Genomic DNA, 22,739 nt, shown 5'->3' with positions numbered 1-22,739 from the left:
TTGTACATCTACTCTCCAAACCAGTTAAACTAGGCTCACTTCCTAACATAAACTGTATTTGCATACACATTTTGTTCTTTTTCGAACTGGAGTTGAATTGCCTGTTGCTAGACTGCCCATGAGTTTTTTGGTATCACCGTAGTGTGCTCAGATTCAGTTGCATATTTTGTTGATTCAAGTATTCAACCGGTATGACAATGATCAATTGGTGTATGATAGAAGCCGTCTCATATGCCATATTTATTTGATGAAATATACTGGGTTGCTAGACTGCCCATGAGTTTTTTTGATGAAACATGTTAGGCAAGTCACATTATTTAATTACTCTACCAGGTGGTCTTTAGTGAATAATGGTGCAGGATTAAGGTTGTTTGGTTCATCTTGGGAACATGCAAAAACTCCAAATTTTTCGAAATGGGTTTCCCCAGCCTCTGCACAAACTCCAAATAAAACAACTCATATTTCAACGGTCCAACCGTGCTTAATAACTGTATATTCTAATTGCAAGTTCTTTTGAGCGTGCTGACTAGAGGGGGATACTATTTATTCAGACTTCCAGAGGTAGCAAAAATAGTGCATTTTTTCAGCAGGAACATGCAAATCTTAAAGCAAGTGCAGCTATTAACAGTTGGTGTGGCCTTGGCACAGCTAACATGCATGGAACTGTTTCAGCGATCATGCAAAGAAAACCTCCATTTTAACATGGAGCCAGCCCTCTTTCCGTTGCCACTATATGCGCAAAACAGAGTAGTATAGAATATTGAAGATACCATTTCTACATGATCGGCAGCTAACTGAGGCGGAGCTAGCCAACACCTCTTCCATGGCGTCCACCGTGCCATGCTCAGCCGGCCTCGTGTCTCAGGCACCAGCACCACGACACCAAAGCTGCAGATTCCAGCAGCGTCATCGGCCGGGCAGTCTCGTTTCATCAGGCAATCGATCAAACCACCTCTTGTGTTGGACCATTTGTCACTTTCCTTCTTACGAGGTGGTGTTTCTGACGGATAGAAATAACCTACTGTAGCCAGAAGAGATGGCCAGATTAGAGCTATGACTGGAGTGAGCATGGATGGCTGGGCACAGCATGAAGCCCCGGTTGCAGTGGTCACGGGGGCATCGAGAGGGATCGGGAGAGCCATAGCTGTGGCCCTTGGCAAGTCAGGGTGCAAGGTAAGTATAGTGCTTGTATGTTGGGTTGGGATCAGCAATAGTAAAGAAACTAGGTTACCAACCTCCGAATGAAACAAGTAAAATGTATATATGGTAGGGTAGTCGATCTGTTGTGTACTCATGGGAGGATTGGAGCTAATATAAACTTGGTATTTTGTTTATGCAAGGTAGTTGTGAACTATACCAAGTCCGGTATAGAAGCTGAAGAAGTGTGCAGAGAGGTGAGTACTGAAATCGCTCCTTCAACTTGACCTTACAGTTGCACGTAAAACATCTACAAGCACGGTGCCTCACATGTCAATCCTTTTTCTTGCCATGCTTGTTTCCCTTGTGCAAACACATTCATATCGTGCTCCGTTCAGATTGAGGAGTACGGTGGAACAGCCATCTCTTTCTCCGCCAACGTCTCGATGGAAGCAGATGTGGAATCCATGATGAGAGCGGTGAGTTTTGGTTCTGCTCTAAGCCAAAGAATAGCAAGCAGTTTTGTTGAGTGGAATATGCTGTTCTCTGGCTGGGTGCACATATATGATCGGTGTAGGATGTTGATACAGGCAATCGATACTTGGGGCACTCTGGACGTGCTGGTGAACAATGCAGGTTCGGCTGATTTTTAATCTCTCTGAGCTGCACAACTAACTGCCTAAGTCATTTGGCACCTATATATTACCTTGACAATAGGTTTTGATGAGACGGGCGTGGTTTGTTGATGAGTAGGAATCACACGAGATGCGTTGCTAATGCGAATGAAGCGGACGCAATGGCAGGAAGTGGTCGACGTTAATCTCACCGGCGTCTACCTCTGTTCCCAGGTGAGATTTGTTTTCTTGGCGTCAGTAACCGGCACCAGATATGCTCAAGTTCCCGTTATCACGTTTCAGGCCGCGGCGGCAGTGATGATGAAGAGGAAAAAGGTACAGATCGAGATACCTTTTTCTGTTAACCGTCTTGTATGATCAAATGTTGGAACAGTTTTTTGACTGGTTGATTTGCCCCAGGGAAGGATCATCAACATCGCGTCCGTCGCCGGGATCATCGGCAACATTGGGCAGGCCAACTACTGCGCTGCCAAGGCCGGGGTGATCGGATTGACAAAGGCCATGGCAAGGGAATACGGTAGCAGAAACATAAATGCAAGTAGCAGCCATGTCATGTCATGTCATTGCAGGCCAACCAAAAACAAACTACATCTTAAGAGCAAGAATAATAACATAGCCTGCTGCTGGCTACATGCTTTGCCCGCTTGGTTTTGCAGGTGAATGCGGTTGCGCCGGGCTGGGTCGCGTCCGACATGACAGCAAAACTAGGCGACGACATCGAAAGAAAGGCACTCGAGACAATACCATTAGGTCACTGGTCTAGCACACACTGCACCCGTCTGAATAATTTGCACTGAATTTTTATTTGGTTCTAGTGCTGCTGCTAATGGATTATTTCCAGGACGGTTCGGCAAGCCAGAAGAGATCGCTGGTCTGGTAGAGTTCATGGCCGTTCATCCGGCTGCAAGCTACATGACCGGGCAGGCAAGTCGAAATGTTCTTTTTTTACATGAGTCGAAATGATTTTGGATGTGTGTACTTACTGAATACTCCGTACTTACCTTGTTTAATCTGCTGGTACAGGTGCTCCCGGTTGATGGTGGACTGTCCATTTAAGTGCAACTAAAACAGAACCACCACAAGGTGTACGGTGCTCCATGCCTTTGCGCCAGACTTGTAAAACAGTAGCTACTTTTCGTTGGGTACAAGTTTTTTTTTAGATGGGGTACAAGAAAGTTGTAGTCTAGAAGTTCAACACTACACCTCGCAAAACAAAAATATATACTTCACCAGAGACTTCACCTTTTCTATTGAATTGCTAGAGGTGGTGATGGTAAGTTTAAGAACCGTTCGTACATCAAATAAACCGAATTGATTGGTAGGCCGAATCGCTGCATACTCCCTCCATTCCAATAAATAATACGTCTTCGTTTTTTATGTTTTCTTTGACCAAAGATCAAGAATGCCGCCTAGAGGGGTGAATAGGCGTTTGAAACTTCTTATGTTGGGGGCTTGAAAAAGTGCGGAATAAAAATAGCCTTTAACTGTAAGGTGGAGACGCTCCTGGCTCGTCCCCGCGGGCGAGTCAGGGCGAAACCCTAACTCCCTCCTCCGCCCCAAACCTCTCCCGCCCCCTCCTCCGCCGGCGGCGGCGGGAGCCGCTGGGCAAAGCCCGCGGGGTGCCGGCGGCGGTGGGCATCTCCACCAACCGCACGCATGTAGGTGCGCGGGCAAACCCGACGGCGGCGGCAGGAGCTCCATGTCTGCCCAGCGACGGCGACGGTGCTGGGCGGCCGGAGTTGGCGCCGTGGCGGCGCGGGTCGGCCAGCCCAGATCTGGGCCCTTTGGGCCAGATCCGGGGAAGGCGGGCCCCGGCCGTTCTGGCCACCTGTGCCTGGGTGCGGTCGCCCACCTGCTCCTCGCCCATCCTCCTCGGCTCCGAGCGCAGGGTGCTGCTGCTCTGGCCGGGTTGAGCTGAGCCTAATGCCATCTTGGCGTGGTGGCATGGGGCGCCCGTGCGGCGCTGGCGGCGCATAGGCGGTGCTGGGTGGCCGGTGATACCTCCCTGAGGTGGATGCGCGCAAACCTGCCGGTGAGCCCTCCCATTGGACGGGTCAGCGCGTGAGCTTTAGGCGAAGGGCGGACGCTGCTTGCGGTGGTGAGGTACTATGCTCCGGGCGAAAGCCCTGCCTTTCGGGGCCGGTGACGGCGACGCCTGAGGGTGCCGTTTCCTATGTGGCGTCATCGAGGAATTGTGGCTCCTCCCTCGCCCAGGGTCTCAGGTTTCGGTTGAAAACCTCAGATTTGGCATGCCAAATCGGGCGACGACGACGTCTTTGACGTCGTACCCTTCTTGGAGGCGTCGTCTTGGGAACTTGAGTTCGGGCAGTGGTTCTTCCTCGGAGTTCTCTGTGTCGGCCGCTTGGGAGGTGCCTTGCGATGTAGGTGGCGCGCCGGCCTCTTGTGGGGTATCGCGGTGGCCTGCGCGACAAGGATCTTCCTCGGACAGCGCGAGCGGGCCTCTAGATGAGCAGTGGTGGGCTGGCCTCTGTGCTTGATGGCGGGCTGCTGAAGACTGCACGCTTGCGCGTCCGTTGAGGTTGCTAGGAGGTAGCCGTTGCGCCGACGACGTCCCTGGAGCAGCAATGCTCCCAGCTGAGCCGGGTGGGCTCGCGGGATCCGGGTGGTACGCCTCTTGGCTGCGGCTGGCAGGTTCTTGGTAATTTTGATGATGCACAAGCACTGCGACTTTCATCGGCATGGGTTCTGTTTGGCGGAGGAGCTAACACTGTAGCGTCTTAGAGGAGCACTCGACGGATTGCGGCCTTTTGTCGTAATCACGTTTTGAGTGTTGGGTGTGTGGGTGGGTGTCCCAGCCTTGTCTTAGGCTTGTAATGTAAACTTCTTTTCTATAAACTTTTTTGCGTTTTCGCGAAACAAATAGCCTTTAACTTGATAAGCACAAAATCTACAAACTAGGAAGATATACATATAAATATGGATATCCAGTACGAGCGTGTTTATAAAACTTCATCAAATTTTATTTTCAATTATGACCTACACATGAGAAGACTAAAAGTGATAATTTTAATGTCTCTACTTAGAGACATTTTTTGTGTGTTTTTCATGTATTCCAAAGTACAATGTACACATTTTTTGACAGATTTTGCGACTTCATTGAATTCATCTTCACTCGATATGTCTACAGAAGAAAATAATAGATTATTTTGAAATTCTCAAATCTGATTTTCGATGTTTTGAAAATAAAGGGCTCCCTGCGGCTCAGGAGAAGCAGAGAAACAACGCTTGGATGGCCAGTGCGGGGTCGTCGGATGCTGTAGCCCACAGAGGAAGATCGAGCTGCCGGCCATCCTTCCTCGTGGAGCAGCAGGCGTGGATCCCTCTGTTGTCCGCAGCAAAGTCGGCAACCAGGCCCCGAATGGCCCAATATATTATAGGGTCAGCGAGTACTGTAACACGTACTCCCTAACTATAAGGCTAGATGGCTAATTCGCAAAGACCAAAAAAGTCTACAACTCCTCTTATTAATTAATGCATACACCAATTGTATCGCAAGCAAGAGAGAAGAGAGAGATAAAATGTAAACATGCATTTTTTTTCCAAGCAAGCCCACACAAGGCCTGAATTTTCATTATCAGTGATAACGAAAATACATCATCCAAGGGTTTCCCCCTTCACAGTTTTGTTATAAATACACAGAAGACTAAACTAGCCAAAAACACCAAGGAGAAAAACAGGTTTTTAACATCTACCACCATAAAGCTCACACCAGGAGCGGGAAACTTCCATCAGAACCAACAAAAGAACCAACAAAAGAACGACACAGTTTTGTTGCAGCTCAACCAACAGGCTTCCAAATTGCTTCCATCCAAAATCAAGCTTCCATATTGTCTTCGTCCTTCCGTGCATCCTCAACAGCACCTTCATCTGCTTGGTTCAGCAAACGGCGACCATCCATCGGAGCAGAGCTGCTACCACTGGCATCGTTCCCAGCACCCAAAGCCAAGTTGAGGAAAGCACCCGCGCCTTGCTGGAGCTGTGTCGCCTCCACATCCGAGTGCAGACCTGTCCAATATTTCATAAAAGCCGCAGCAAGACAGATTAAATCAGCATGATTTTTAAGTGTTTCTTTTCAAAACAAGATTTGTTACGCGTTTTCCACATCGCCCAGTAGATGGCAGCGACGCCGGCGATCTGGACGTTGCGACTTGCGCTGGAGATCGGTGGCATCCACCAGAAATACTGTGAAAATGATCCAGGATATGTAGATGCACCAAAAACCATCCCCACCAAGCTCCACACATATTTTAAAAGAAAAAAAAGATGCAAAATGAATTCATTCACAGAGCAGAATTGACAGAAAGCGTCACATATCCAACCCCTTCTCAACAGATTATCTTTTGAGGCAATGGCATTATGCCAGATCAGCCAAAGCCAAACTTTGATCTTCAGAGGAATTTTGCTTTTACACAAATGTTTGAAAGATCTGTCTATACCATTGCTGCACATTTTTTTGTACAAACTTTTTACTGAGAATTATCCATTCTTTGACCATTTCCAACCTGGTCTATCTGTCTCATCTGAAAGAGTTGTTTGATTTAGAATATTTACCAAACCATGCCACTGAGCAAAGAGATCATGAGATAGCCATCTTCTGAAAGTCAACCTCCAGCCCATCTGAGCAGCAGCAGCCACAGAAATAATCTGTTCATTACAAATATCATACAACTCAAGGAACTTTTCCTTAAGAGGAGTGTGGCCACACCATGCATCCCCCCAGAAACTAGTTCTATGGCCATTACCAACATTCATTCTTCTGCCACAGAGATAAACCTCCCTGATATGTAACATATCTGACCACAGTGGTGAATCACCAGCTCTATGTCTCCCCCATTGAATCCATGCCTCTCCCAAGTACTTTCTTCTCATAAACTCCTGCCAAGGTCCCTCCTCTCTCTCCAATTTCCACCGCCATTTGCACATCAAACTTATATTGAATTTATACAAGTCTTTGATCCCCAAGCCACCTTTACCTCTGGGTTTACATATCCATCTCCACTTAACAAAATGATATTTCCTTTTGTTTGCATCACCTGCCCAAAAGAAAGCCCTAATGGGTTTTGATATTGCTTCCACATTTTTTTAATGCAAAAGCCTCATGGACATCTGGTATACAACAATATTAGACAGACAAGAATCAAATTTTACCAGTCTCCCTCCAATTGACATAGCTCCACCCATCCATCCACCCATACTTTTTTTCACTTTTTCCTCAATAAACTGCATTTCTGTCACAGTAGGTCTCCTGGCACAGACAGGCGTGCCCAGATAATTAATAGGCCAGGCACCACTGTTAAACAAGTTTACATAGTCCTGTAGTTTGTCTGGATCATCCAAAACCAACATTGTCTCACTTTTTTCAAAATTGATTTTCAATCCTGACATACATTCAAAAATATAGAGCAACAACTTCATATTTATTGCACCCTCCATATCATCCTGTAACAGGAGAATAGTGTCGTCTGCATACTGAAGAATAGCTACCCCCTGTTCCACCAAGTTATCAGCCAAACCTTTCAAAAACCCATTTCTCTGTGCAGAAGCAACCATTTTGGATAAACTATTGGCAGCCATATTGAACAAGAACGGAGCAAAAGGATCCCCCTGTCTAACACCTTTGTAACTACCAAAATATGGACCCACTGTCTCATTTACCTTGACACTCAGAGTACCTTTCGTGACAGCTTCTTTAATCCAAACAATCCATTTATTGCTAAAGCCTTTTTGCCTACAACAGTCAATCAAGAAATCCCAGTTAACTTTTTCATAAGCCTTTTCAAAGTCAATTTTCAAAATCACACCTTGTTTCTTTTTGCTCTTGGATTCTCTCAGCACTCCTTGCAACAATATCACACCATCTGTGATATATATACCTCCCTTTAATGAATGCATTTTGGCAGGGGTGTATCAGCTTATGCATAATTGGCTCCACCCTGACTGTCAAAGCTTTTGTGAAAATTTTGAATAGCACTTGTAGCAGACAAATGGGCATGTACTTCTGAATAATCTCAGCCTCATCACACTGATACGTCTCCGACGTATCGATAATTTCTTATGTTCCATGCCACATTATTGACAATATCTACATGTTTTATGCATACTTTATGTCATATTTATACGTTTTCCGGAACTAACCTATTGACGAGATGCCGAAGTGCCAGTTCCTGATTTCTGCTGTTTTTGGTTTCAGAAATCCTAGTAAGGAAATATTCTCGGAATCGGACGAAATAAACGCCCAGCATCTTAGAATCCCCGGAAGCATCCAGAACACCCGAGAGCCGCCAGAGAGGGGACACAGGCCCCCCAGGAGATAGGCCGGCGCGGCCCAGGGGTAGCCCTCGCCGCCCTATCGTGTCACCGCCTCTTCGACCCTCTGACGCCGCCTCTTCACCTATTTAAGCCCCCTCGACCTAAAACCTCGATACGGAAAAGCCACGGTACGAGAAACCTTCCAGAGCCGCCGCCATCGCGAAGCCAAGATCTGGGGGACGGGAGTCTCTGTTCCGGCACGCCGCCGGGACGGGGAAGTGCCCCCGGAAGGCTTCTCCATCATCTCCACCGCCATCTTCATCACCGCTGCTGTCTCCCATGAGGAGGGAGTAGTTCTCCATCGAGGCTCGGGGCTGTACCGGTAGCTATGTGGTTAATCTCTCTCCTATGTACTTCAATACAATAATCTCATGAGCTGCTTTACATGATTGAGATTCATATGTTGATGCTTGTAATCTAGATGTCGTTATGCTAGTCAAGTGGATTTTACTTATGTGATCTCCGGAGACTCATTGTCCCACGTGTGTAAAGGTGACAGTGTGTGCACCGTGTGGGTCTCTTAGGCTATATTTCACAGAATACTTATTCACTGTTATGAAGAGCATAGTGAAGTGCTTATTTATACCCCTTTATGATTACAATGTGTTTTGTATCACAATTTATCTATGTGCTACTCTAGTGATGTTATTAAAGTAGTTTATTCCTCCTGCACGGTGTAATGGTGACAGTGTGTGCATCGTGTAGTACTTGGCGTAGGCTATGATTGTGATCTCTTGTAGATTATGAAGTTAACTATTGCTATGATGGTATTGATGTGATCTATGCCTCCTTTCGTAGCGTGAAGGTGACAAGTGTGCATGCTATGTTAGTACTTGGTTTCGTTATGTTGATCTCGTCATGCACTCTAAGGTTATTTAAATATGAACATCGAATATTGTGGAGCTTGTTAACTCCGGCATTGAGGGTTCGTGTAATCCTACACAGCTTAGTGGTGTTCATCATCCAACAAGAGAGTGTAGAGTCTAGCATCTATTTATTTATTCTGTTATGTGATCAATGTTGAGAGTGTCCACTAGTGAAAGTATGATCCCTAGGCCTTGTTCCTAAATACTGCTATCGCTGCTTGTTTACTATTCTACTGCATCTGTACTGTCCGCAATATTACCACCATCCATCACACGCCAGTCCTAGGCAAAGCACTTTTCTGGTGCCGTTGCTACTGCTTATATTTATTCATACCACCTGTATTTCACTATCTCTTCGCCGAACTAGTGCACCTATTAGGTGTGTTGGGGACACAAGAGACTTCTTGCTTTGTGGTTGCGGGGTTGCATGAGAGGGATATCTTTGACCTCTTCCTCCCCGAGTTCGATAAACCTTGGGTGATCCACTTAAGGGAAACTTGCCGCTGTTCTACAAACCTCTGCTCTTGGAGGCCCAACACTGTCTACAAGAATAGAAGCTCCCGTAGACATCAAGCACTTTTCTGGCGCCGTTGCCGGGGAGGAAAGGTAAAAGGCGCTCATACTCCTGTTCCAGGTAACAGTACTTTTCTGGCGCCATTGTATTTGTGCTCGAAGCTATTTCCTTTAGATCCTGCAATTGCGTCTTTTTGTTTCTTGTTTTACACTAGTTAGGCATAATGGACAACAATGAGCTTCTTATTTTATTTCCTGAGTTAAGACATGAATTGTGTGATGCGAAAATTAAAGAACCTATGGAGCCTCAATTGCATGCTAGTAGCAATGTTATTAGTATGAATGCAATCACTGCTAATGCTATGGATAAGTCTAAGCTTGGGGAAGCTAGTTTATATAAAAATAATCTTTTTTGCTCTTCAGCTTTGGAAGAAATATTTTGCTCTGATAATGCTTTATCTCCCATATGCGATAACTCTAATGATGCTTCTGATATTTTAAATCCACCTACTGCAAGTACTTCTTTCAAGATACCCATGAAAATTATTGAACGTGTTATGGATAACAGCTGTGAAGGGGATGGAACTGTCCATCCTGGAGATCATTTACGGTTTTTGCATGAATTATGCGGGTTATTCAAGTGTGCAGGTATCTCTATGGATGAAGTAAGAAAGAAGCTATTCTCTTTTTCGCTGTCTGGTAAAGCGGCGCATTGGTATAAATTGTTGGAGAATAGTCATTCTCTTGGTTGGGAGGAAATTGTATCTCTCTTTTACTCTAAATTTTATCCTCCTTATGAAGTGCATATTGATAGGAATTATATTTATAACTTTTATCCTCGTGATGGAGAGAGTATTTCTCAAGCGTGGGGGAGATTGAAGTCACTAATGCTCAAATGTCCCATTCATGAGCTCCCCGTAATGTTATTGTTAACAATTTTTATGCGAGGCTTTCAGGACAACACAAGGACTATCTGGATGCCTGTTCGGAGGGATCTTTCACAAGCAAGGAGGTTGAAGCTAAGTGGGATCTTCTTGATCGGATTGAGGATAACGCCGAAGGATGGGAGAACAACAAAAGTGAAGAGTCAGGTATAAATTATGATTATGAATGCATCGAAGCTTTTATGGATACTGATAAATTTCGAGATATGAGTGCTACTTATGGTCTTGACTCTCAAGTTGCTGCAAATCTTTATAAAGCCTTTGCTTCTCATTTTGAATTGCCTAAGAAGAATTTTGATAAGTATCATGAACCTTTTAAAGAGGCTTGCATGAAGAATGAAATTGTTGTTAATTATTGCAATAAGCATGCTCAAACTCCTAAGAGTGCTATTTCCTATAAGCATGTTAATTTTTGTGGAATGCATAGACCTTGTGGAATTAATCAAATCGAAGATGAATATTGTATCCATCATATTAATGAAAAAACTAGAAAGTGGGCTAGGACTCTAGATGATCTTGGTAAAAAAGTTTGTGCCCTCTATCCTTTTATTTGTGAAGTTTGCCATGAAGTGGGTCATTTTAATTTTCAATGCTCCTCCAATGATAATTTGAACCCAATGAGTGCTGCAAATTTGTATTGTGATGATGAAATTACTCCTAATCAGCATGATGGACTCACTTTATTTTTGTGGTGTGAAGAGTTATCAAGGAAAATTTCTTTGTTAGATATTAATGATCTTGATATTGATGATGTCCTGCATGGGTGTTTTTCTTATTGCATTGATAATATCCATAGAAATACTTACATACAAAATATTTTAGAAGATGACACCTTGCCAAAATATGATAGGACCGCTGTGTGTTTTGAACTAATTAATGAAAAGGAGGAATCCTCCCAAGTTTCTTCTATTGTTTCTGAAAATAAATCAGGTTATGCGGACAAGACACCCTTCAAGCCTCTTCCTCCTAAAGAAGGGAATAAGGAGAAGGAAGAGAAGAAGAAGAAGGGAACGAAGAAGAAGAAGAAGAAGAAGAAGAAGAAGAAGGAGAATAAAAAGAAAGAGGTAACGGCATATCCCCGCGTGAATGAGATAACGCTAGGTAACCGTAAGTATGTTGCTCCTAATGATTATTATGATAATGAATCTGAATACGATGATCTTCCTATGCCCTTTACATACATTAGTGATCATGATTTGAATGAGCACACTACTTTTGATATTGCAAATCTCTGGGAAACTAATTCTGAAAATGATGATGATAATAATTGTCATAGTATCAGTGCTATCCATGTTTCTTCCCATAATAATATAGAAATCTCTAAGCTTGGGGAAGAGGTGTTTGAAAATCCTTTTGCTACTGATCATTATGTGTTTGATACATCTCCTTCTAATAACAATGATGGTATGGACACAAATAAACCGACTGTGAAAGATAACTATTCTATTTCTTATGATGACACTGTGCCTCCGACCTTTGATGATTATTATAAAGAATGCTATGATATAGGTTATAACTATCCTTATGAAACTTGTCATAGTCATGATTGGATTACCAAAAACAATTCCCTTAATATGCAACTTGTTTACCATGTTCAAATTCTTGATAATAATCTTGCTCCAATTACTATTAATGAGAAGAACTCTTCTTATGCCAAAATTAATGATACTTCTATGCATATGAACCATGATAAGAATGTTTTAAGTGATGGGTATATTGTGGATTTCATCAATGATGCTACTGAAAGTTATTATGAGAGAGGGAAACATGGTTATATGCATCTTAATAATATTAAGTTTCCCCTCTTTATGTTGAGAATCTTGAAGTTACTCGTGTTTTATCCTCTTATGCTTGTCACTTTGTCCTTCATGAATTCATTTGTGTATAAGATTCCTTTGCATAGGAAGTGGGTTAGACTTAAATGAGTTTTGAATTTGCCTCTTGATGCTCTCTTTTTGCTTCAAATACTATTTCTTGCGAGTGCATCATTAAAACTGCTGAGCCCATCTTAATGGCTATAAAGAAAGAACTTCTTGGGAGATAACCCATGTGTTATTTTGCTACAGTACTTTGTTTTATATTTGTGTCTTGGAAGTTGTTACTACTGTAGCAACCTCTCCTTATCTTAGTTTTGTTGCATTGTTGTGCCAAGTAAAGTCTTTGATAGTAAGGTTCATACTAGATTTGGATTACTGCGCGTGAAACAGATTTCTTTGCTGTCACGAATCTGGGCAAAATTCTCTGTAGGTAACTCAGACAATTATGCCAATTTACGTGAGTGATCCTCAGATATGTACGCAACTTTCATTCAATTTGTGCATTTTCATTTGAGCAAATCTGGTGCCTCAATAAAATTCGTCTTTACGGACTGTTCTGTTTTGACAGATTCTGCCTTTTATTTCGCATTGCCTCTTTTGCTATGTTGGATGTATTTCTTTGTTCCATTAACTTCCAGTACCTTTAGGCAATGTCCAGAAGTGTTAAGAATGATTGTGTCACCTCTGAACATGTGAGTTTTTGATTATGCACTAACCCTCTAATGAGTTTGTTTTGAGTTTGGTGTGAAGGAAGTTTTCAAGGGTCAAGAGAGGAGGATGATATACTACGATCAAGAAGAGTGAAAAGTCTAAGCTTGGGGATGCCCCGTGGTTCATCCCTGCATATTTCAAGAAGACTCAAGCATCTAAGCTTGGGGATGCCCAAGGCATCCCCTTCTTCATCGACAAATTATCAGGTTCCTTCTCTTGAAACTATATTTTTATTCGGTCACATCTTATGTACTTTACTTGGAGCATCTGTTTGTTTTTGTTTTTTTTTTGTTTGAATAAATGCTTGTGTGGGAGAGAGACACGCTCCGCTGGTTCATATGAACACATGTGTTCTTAGCTTTTAATGTTCATGGCGAAGGTTGAAACTGCTTCGTTAATTGTTATATGGTTGGAAACGGGAAATGCTACATGTAGTAATTGGTAGAATGTCTTGAATGATTTGATACTTGGCAATTGTTGTGCTCATGTTTAAGCTCTTGCATCATATACTTTGCACCTATTAATGAAGAAATACATAGAGCTTGCTAAAATTTGGTTTGCATAATCGGTCTCTCTAAGGTCTAGATAATTTCTTGTAAAGTGTTTGAACAACAAGGAAGACGATGTAGAGTCTTATAATGTTTACAATATATCTTTTATGTGAGTTTTGCTGCACCGCTTCATACTTGTGTTTGTTTCAAATAACCTTGCTAGCCTAAGCCTTGTATCGAGAGGGAATACTTCTCATGCATCCAAAATCCTTGAGCCAACCACTATGCCATTTGTGTCCACCATACCTACCTACTACATGGTATTTCTCCGCCATTCCAAAGTAAATTGCTTGAGTGCTACCTTTAAAATTTCTATTCTTCACCTTTGCAATATATAGCTCATGGGACAAATAGCCTAAAAAACTATTGTGGTATTGAATATGTACTTATGCACTTTATCTCTTATTAAGTTGCTTGTTGTGCGATAACCATGTTCCTGGGGACGCCATCAACTACTCTTTGTTGAATATCATGTGAGTTGCTATGCATGTTCATCTTGTCTGAAGTAAGGGAGATCTACCACTAAAATGGTTAGAGCATTGCATACTGTTAGAGAAGAACATTGGGCCGCTAACTAAAGCCATGATCCATGGTGGAAGTTTCAGTTTTGGACAAATATCCTCAATCTCATATGAGAAAATTAATTGTTGCAACATGCTTATGCATAAGAGAGGAGTCCATTATCTGTTGTCTATGTTGTCCCGGTATGGATGTCTAAGTTGAGAATAATCAATAGCGAGAAATCCGATGCGAGCTTTCTCCTTAGACCTTTGTACAGGCGGCATAGAGGTACCCCTTTGTGACACTTGGTTAAAACATGTGCATTGCGATGATAATCCAGGTAATCCGAGCTAATTAGGACAAGGTGCGGGCACTATTAGTATACTATGCATGAGGCTTGCAACTTGTAGGATATAATTTACATAACACATATGCTTTATTACTACCGTTGACAAAATTGTTTCTTGTTTTCAAAATCAAAGCTCTAGCACAAATATAGCAATCAATGCTTCCCTCTGCGAAGGGCCATTCTTTTACTTTTATGTTGAGTCAGTTCACCTATTTCTCTCCATCTCAAGAAGCAAACACTTGTGTGAACTGTGCATTGATTCCTACATACTTGCATATTGCACTTGTTATATTACTCTATGTTGACAATATCCATGAGATATACATGTTACAAGTTGAAAGCAACCGCTGAAACTTAATCTTCCTTTGTGTTGCTTCAATACCTCTACTTTGAATTATTGCTTTATGAGTTAACTCTTATGCAAGACTTATTGATGCTTGTCTTGAAGTACTATTCATGAAAAGTCTTTGCTATATGATTCATTTGTTTACTCATGTCATTTACCATTGTTTGGATCGCTGCATTCATTACATGTGTTTTACAATAGTATGATCAAGGTTATGATGGCATGTCACTCCAGAAATTATCTTTGTTATCGTTTGAAGGAGATATGCCCAAGAGGCAATAATAAAAGTGGTTATTATATATCTTTATGTTTATGATAAATGTTTATATATCATGCTATAATTGTATTAACCGAAACATTAGTACATGTGTGATATGTAGACAACAAAGAGTCCCTAGTATGCCTCTTAACTAGCTTGTTGATTAATGGATGATTAGTTTCATAATCATGAACATTGGATGTTATTAATAACAAGGTTATATCATTATATGAATGATGTAATGGACACACCCAATTAAGCATAGCATAAGATCACGTCATTGAGTTATTTGCTATAAGCTTTCGATACATAGTTACCTAGTCCTTATGACCATGAGATCATGTAAATCACTTATACCGGAAAGGTACTTTGATTACACCAAACGCCACTGTGTAAATGGGTGGTTATAAAGGTGGGATTAAGTATCCGGAAAGTATGAGTTGAGGCATATGGATCAACAGTAGGATTTGTCCATCCCGATGACGGATAGATATACTCTGGGCCCTCTCGGTGGAATGTCGTCTAATGTCTTGCAAGCATATGAATAAGTTCATAAGAGACCACATACCACGGTACGAGTAAAGAGTACTTGTCAGGAGACGAGGTTGAACAAGGTATAGAGTGATACCGATGATCAAACCTCGGACAAGTAAAATATCGCGTGACAAAGGGAATTGGTATCATATGTGAATGGTTCATTCGATCACTGAAGTCATCGTTGAATATGTGGGAGCCATTATGGATCTCCAGATCCCGCTATTGGTTATTGGTCGGAGTGAGTACTCAACCATGTCCGCATAGTTCGCGAACCGTAGGGTGACACACTTAAGGTTTGATGTTGAAATGGTAGAACTTGAATATGGAATGGAGTTCGAATATTTGTTCGGAGTCCCGGATGAGATCCCGGACATCACGAGGAGTTCCGGAATGGTCCGGAGAATAAGATTCATATATAGGAAGTCATATTCCAAGTTTGGAAATGATCCGGTGCATTTATGGCAGGTTCTAGAAGGTTCTAGAAAAGTCCGGAAGAAATCACCATGGAAAGTAGAGTCCCGGAGGGACTCCACCTTGCATGGCCAGCCAACCCTAAAGGGGAGGAGTCCAAGGTGGACTCCCCTAGGGTGGCCGGCCAACCCACCTCAAGGAAAGGTGGGAGTCCCACCTTGCGTAGGACTCCCTCCTTGAGTAGGTTTCCCACATATGGGAGGTTTTAGTGTTGGGGTCTTATTCGAAGACTTGGACTAGAACTCTTGGGGCTTCCACCTATATAATGAGGAGGAGAGGGAGGGGGCAGCCACTCTTTGGCTCAGCCTTGGCCGCACCCCTTAGAGGGCCGGCGCCCAACCCCCCTCTCTCCCCAAACCCTAGCTTCTTCTCCTCCTCCCCTTCTCCCGCATATGCTTAGCGAAGCTCCGCCGGAGATTTCCACCGCCACCGCCACCACGCCGTCATGCTTCCGGATTCAAGGAGGAGCTACTACTTTCGCTGCCCGCTGGAACGGGGAGAAGGACGTCGTCTTCATCAACACCGAACGTGTGACCGAGTACGGAGGTGCTGACCGATTGTGGCACCGTGATCAAGATCTTCTACGCGCTTTTGCAAGCGGCAAGTGATCGTCTACCGCAGCAATAAGAGCCTACTCTTATAGGCTTTGGAATCTCTTCAAGGGTTAGTCTTGATCATCCCCTCGTTGCTCCCATCTTCTAGATTGCATCTTGGCTTGGATTGCGTGTTCGCGGTAGGAAATTTTTTGTTTTCTATGCAACGAATCCCTACAGTGGTATCAGAGCCGTGTCTATGCATAGATGGTTGCACGAGTAGAACACAATGGTTTTGTGGGCGTTGATGCTCTTGTTATCTTTAGTTTGAGTACTTTGCATCTTTGTGGCATAGTAGGATGAAGCGGCCCGGACTAACTTTACATGACCGCGTTCATGAGACTTGTTCCTCGTTCGACATGCAACTTGTATTGCATAAGAGGCTTTGCGGGTGTCTGTCTCTCCTACTATAGTGAAGATTCAACTTACTCTTCTATTGAAAACATTAGTATCACCATTGTGGTTCATGTTCGTAGGTAGATTAGATCTCTCTCGAAAACCCTAAACCACGTAAAATATGCAAACCAAATTAGAGACATCTAACTTGTTTTTGCAGGGTTTGGTGATGTGATATGGCCATGATATGATGATGAATATGTATGAGATGATCATTATTGTATTGTGGCAACCGGCGAGGAGCCTTATGGTTGTCTTTAATTTTCATGTTGAGTAGTATTTCAAAGTAGTTGTAATAGTTGCTACATGAGGTGAACAACCATGAAGACGGCGCCATGGACCTTGACGCTACGCCGACGATGATGGAGATCATGCCCGAAGATGACGGAGATCATGTCCGTGCTTTGGAGATGAAGATCAAAAGCGCAAAGACAAAAGGGCCATATCATATCACATATGAACTGCATGTGATGTTAATCCTTTTATGCATCTTATTTTGCTTAGATCGCGACGGTAGCATTATAAGATGATCCCTCACATTAATATCAAGATAATAAAGTGTTCTCCCCTCGTATGCACCGTTGTAACAGTTCGTCGTTTCGAAGCATCTCGTGATGATCGGATGTGATAGATTCAACGATTCACATACAATGGGTGTAAGCTATGTTGCACACGCGGAATACTTGGGTTTGCTTGACGAGCCTAGCATGTACAGACATGGCCTCGGGACAACGGAAACCGAAAGGTTGAACACGAGTCATATGGATGATATGATCAACATGTTGATGTTCACCATTGAAGCTACATCATCTCACGTGATGATCGGTTTTTGGTGTAGTGAATTTGGATCGTGTACCACTTAACAACTATGAGGGATGTTGTATTAAGTGGGAGTTCATTAGTAATTAGATTAAAACATGAACTAATTATCATAAACATAGTCTGGGTAGTATTTTGAATTAATTTTGTAGTATTGGCATCCGTTTACTACTATGCGCTAGTCTTGTTATTGAGATAGAAATACTGTTAAAATCTGACAAGAAACTTTACGGATTGGTACCGTATTGTTAAAGAATCAAAATATAATTAAGTCATATTGCAAACTTTTAGTAAACCTCACATTGTTGATTCAAAGAACTATGGTTTCAATTAGTACCTAAAGTTATCTTGTCTCCGTCAAACTTGATGTTCAAATTTGTTTGAAAAAATAAGGAGCTGAAAATTTAGTTTTCAGAAATAATCAAGGTATGAGATATATGAGATATCTAAGACCTTATTGCAAGACGATAGAATATAATTTGGTGAGACTACATAAACTCATAAGTTTTATGGGAATGTACGAAGGTTGAAGACGCAAGGCGTCCCAATCCTCCAACCATTGGGGCACTAACGATATTCGCATATCCATGAAGTAATCATCCTTAGTATGCACCGTTGGTAAGACTCATCGTTTCGAAGCATCACGTGATGATCGGGTGTGATAGATTCTACATGTGCTTACAACGGATGCAAGTTAGATTTGCACATGCAAATACTAAGGTTAAAACTTTACGAGCCTAGCATGTACAGACATGGTCTCAAAAAGTCGTCATGATATGATGGATAAAATTATGAGTGAAATTGTTCATATTACAAAGTTACTAATAGTGAAATCTGAAATTCTTGTCATATGATGATCAACTTCAAAATAAGAACCTCAAGGTTATTGGTATTAGACCAACAAACCTAGAAGTTATTAATGTTGAAGTGTTTTTCTGAATAATGAGGAAAGCTAAAAGAGAAACTAAAAAAGATATTTTGGCATAAAGAAAGAAAAGACTAGAAAGTCTAGCTTAGGTGTATATAAATGATATACATGTTATGGTTGTATTCCTAGTTAGGTCACACTATGAAATTCTTGGGTATTAGTACTATATTGGTTGGTATGAAATTTCATACAAAACAACGCAATACAAGAATACAATGGCCTAAGTGACTAACAAGGAATATGATAGAAATGCACGTCTGGAACAAAATAAAGTGTTATTGTGTTCATCGTTGGCATTCTATCTAGCCCTTAGAATTTATAATAAAGAACTTAATAATTGTTATTTTGCTCTGGTCAAATGAAAACAATGAGTTGTTTAAATTATGACATTACTCCATGTAAAATGGATAAGTTATTATAAATCTTAATGGTGAAACACACATACATAACACTGACGCTAAAAATTCCATAAGGCAAATGATTTGAATTCCACTTATTTGTGGAACCGCAATTTAGGTCATGTTAGAAAGGATCGCATGAAGGAACTCCATGCAAATGGATTTTTGGAGTCATTCGATTTGTTGAATCGTTTGGCACTTGCAAAATCTTTTCTAAAAGGTAATGACTGAAATACCGTTCATAGGCCGAAGAGTTGAACGGGCAACTAACTTAGTGAAAAATACATGATGATGTATATGGTTCACTAGACATAGTTGTGTGCGGGAGATTCTTATACTTCATGAAAACTTTCAACAATGAATTGAGTATATATGTGGATATATTCAAAAAGGAAGAAGTTTGAAACATTTGAATGGATTCAAATAAATTTCAGCATGAAGTGGAAATCATCGTAATAGAAAAGTCAAATATCTGTGATTGGATCATGGTGAAAATATTTGAATTACGAATTTTAACGAACATCTAAGAGAGTCATGAAATTGTTCTACAACTCACATTTCTTGGAGCATCATAATGATGATATAATATCCGAGAGATGTATCCAAGCCTTGTTGGATTAATGATGAGATAAAATACTATGACGCCATTATATTTTTGTGGATTATGCTTTAGTGACTACCGCTTTTACATCTGAATAGAGCATCATCATGATCCGTAGAAATGACACCATACGAGTTATGGCATGGGTATAAACCCTAATAGTCCTTTCTTTAAATTTTGGTCTAAAAATTAAACAACCAAAATCGGATGAATGTCTTTGTTGGTTATCCCAGAGATATAATTGGGAATTCTTCCCACGAGACAAAGACAAAAGTGTTTGTCAATGTTTCTTATTTCCAAGAAATTGTTTCTAGTGAAGTTTTTGAGTGGGAGGACAATATAATTTGATAAGGTTTATGAACCTGAGCATAATGATCAGAGTAGCGCAACATCGGAATTGGTTTCGGAAGCGGCCACGACGATTATGGCTCCCATGACTACAAAGTGTTTTAGCCATGGAGATCAAAGTACATATTGAACCTTGTAGGTATGGTTTACTTTGTGATCAAATAAATGATTTGTGGACAAAGGATTGATTTTGAACAATGATAAACCAACTACAAACAAAGAAGTTATGATGAGCCCTGACTCCGTTAAAATGGGCATGCGCCATGAAATCCATAATAGATGAATACTTTTTGAAAGTAAATGGATCTATAGACTTGGATGAAATATCCTTGAAGAAAGCTCGACTTGTTGAAAAATTGTTTACAACAAAGTTCAAAGAGTTGACTACGATAAGATTAGATCTTCCGTAGCAATGCTTATAGTCTATGTGGATTATTCTAGTAATCACTACATATTTCTTTTATGAGATATGCTAGTAGGATGGCAAAATACACTACTTAACAGAAGTATGTATACAAGATACAACCAATTGTTTTGCTAGTCCGTAGAATACTAGATAGGTATACGAACTTCAATTGGATGAAGTGAGTATCACGGAGTTGGAATCTTCACCAAGATGAAATAGTCAAAGAGTTTTTGATTTCATCAGAGACGATGAAGAGGTTTGCATTTGCAAGAAATTAAGTGGGAGCGCTGAGACATATTTATAATACTTTATGTAGATGACATATAGTTGGTTATAAATGATGTAATTATATACTTGATTAAAAGGTTTCATTGAGAATTAAAATTTCAATGAAAGGATATGGACTGAAACAAATTTAGTGTCAAGATCTATGAAGATAGATTGAAACACAAAATAAGTTTAAGTCAAAGTACATAGAATGGATATTGAAATAGTTCAATATAGAAATATTAAGAAGATGTTCTTGTCATGTGAAGTTTTAACAAGACTTGAGTGTATCTGACACTCAATGAGTAAAAACACATGAGTGATTTAAGATCACGAATAATATGTACACAATCAGATATCTTGTACTCTAAAATGTTATGAGCATATACCAGAATGATTCATGAGATGATCATTGAAAAACAGTAAGAATATTCTTGAAGTACTTAAGAAGAACCAAGAATATATATATATAGTTTTGTATGGAGAAATGACAAACAAATCGCTGTAAGATGTTGCACCGATATTTGTTTTGTCACATATGAAAATAAAATTTCAATCTCAAATTAGACTAAGTGTTATTTTAAAAGGTAGCACAATGAGCTAGAAGTTGTCTGTGCTAGATTTAGAATAGTTCTAAATATTGTGACGGATTCTACAAAAGAAGGCGAGAATATGTCATTGTTTTGACAAATGACAAAGGATGTTAAAGTCAAGAGGTTCTTTGAGAACTTGGTGTAGTTCCGACGAGTCGGAACTTTGAAGCTATATTGTGTGTGACAATATTAGTGACATATTTCGGACCGCGGAATTAAGGTTCCACCGAGAAGATCAAACATATTTAATGCCGACTCATTTGGAAATGAGTGATGCGTTGAGACGCAAATGAATTACAAAATACATACGTTTACGAGCATGTCGGATCCGTTGACTAAAATCTCTCCCGTGAGCAAAACATGATAAAACACCGAGAAGGCCAAGGTGTTATATCTTTACAAATGTAAACTAGATTATTGACTCTAATGCAAGTGGGAGATCGAAGGAGATATGCCCAAGAGGCAATAATAAAAGTGGTTATTATATATCTTTATGTTTATGATAAATGTTTATATATCATGCTATAATTGTATTAACCGAAACATTAGTACATGTGTGATATGTAGACAACAAAGAGCCCCTAGTATGCCTCTTAACTAGCTTGTTGATTAATGGATGATTAGTTTCATAATCATGAACATTGGATGTTATTAATAACAAGGTTATATCATTATATGAATGATGTAATGGACACATCCAATTAAGCATAGCATAAGATCACGTCATTGAGTTATTTGCTATAAGCTTTCGATACATAGTTACCTAGTCCTTATGACCATGAGATCATGTAAATCACTTATACCAGAAAGGTACTTTGATTACACCAAACGCCATCTGCGTAAATGGGTGGTTATAAAGGTGGGATTAAGTATCCGGAAAGTATGAGTTGAGGCATATGGATCAACGAGTGGGATTTGTCCATCCCGATGACGGATAGATATACTCTGGGCCCTCTCGGTGGAATGTCGTCTAATGTCTTGCAAGCATATGAATAAGTTCATAAGAGACCACATACCACGGTACGAGTAAAGAGTACTTGTCAGGAGACGAGGTTGAACAAGGTATAGAGTGATACCGATGATCAAACCTCGGACAAGTAAAATATCGCGTGACAAAGGGAATTGGTATCATATGTGAATGGTTCATTCGATCACTGAAGTCATCGTTGAATATGTGGGAGCCATTATGGATCTCCAGATCCCGCTATTGGTTATTGGTCGGAGTGAGTACTCAACCATGTCCGCATAGTTCGCGAACCGTAGGGTGACACACTTAAGGTTTGATGTTGAAATGGTAGAACTTGAATATGGAATGGAGTTCGAATATTTGTTCGGAGTCCCGGATGAGATCCCGGACATCACGAGGAGTTCGGAATGGTCCGGAGAATAAGATTCATATATAGGAAGTCATATTCCAAGTTTG

The 22,739-nt window shown here is 41.1% G+C and overlaps 1 protein-coding gene across 1 annotated transcript; it reads left to right on the top strand.

Moving 5' to 3' along the window:
• The first annotated feature begins 653 nt into the window (after positions 1-653).
• On the top strand, positions 654-2,828 carry LOC124690360 (3-oxoacyl-[acyl-carrier-protein] reductase 4-like). Its single transcript, XM_047223750.1, has 12 exons — positions 654-665; positions 767-905; positions 1,028-1,173; positions 1,341-1,394; positions 1,536-1,616; positions 1,728-1,773; positions 1,891-1,985; positions 2,055-2,087; positions 2,172-2,306; positions 2,429-2,522; positions 2,614-2,696; positions 2,796-2,828. The coding sequence occupies exons 1-12, from the start codon at positions 654-656 to the stop codon at positions 2,826-2,828; spliced, it is 951 nt and encodes a 316-aa protein (XP_047079706.1).
• Positions 2,829-22,739: the final 19,911 nt, after the last annotated feature.

This window comes from Lolium rigidum, chromosome 2 (assembly GCF_022539505.1).
Source record: "Lolium rigidum isolate FL_2022 chromosome 2, APGP_CSIRO_Lrig_0.1, whole genome shotgun sequence".
NCBI lineage: Eukaryota > Viridiplantae > Streptophyta > Magnoliopsida > Poales > Poaceae > Lolium > Lolium rigidum.
Note: the sequence above shows the minus strand (reverse complement) of the source record. Positions and strands in the feature narration are given on the sequence as shown.

Coding starts and splice junctions, on each gene's coding strand:
- LOC124690360 (XM_047223750.1), top strand. Junction 1,395..1,535: donor CTGAAGAAGTGTGCAGAGAG/GTGAGTACTGAA, acceptor TGCTCCGTTCAG/ATTGAGGAGTACGGTGGAAC. Junction 2,523..2,613: donor ACTCGAGACAATACCATTAG/GTCACTGGTCTA, acceptor GATTATTTCCAG/GACGGTTCGGCAAGCCAGAA.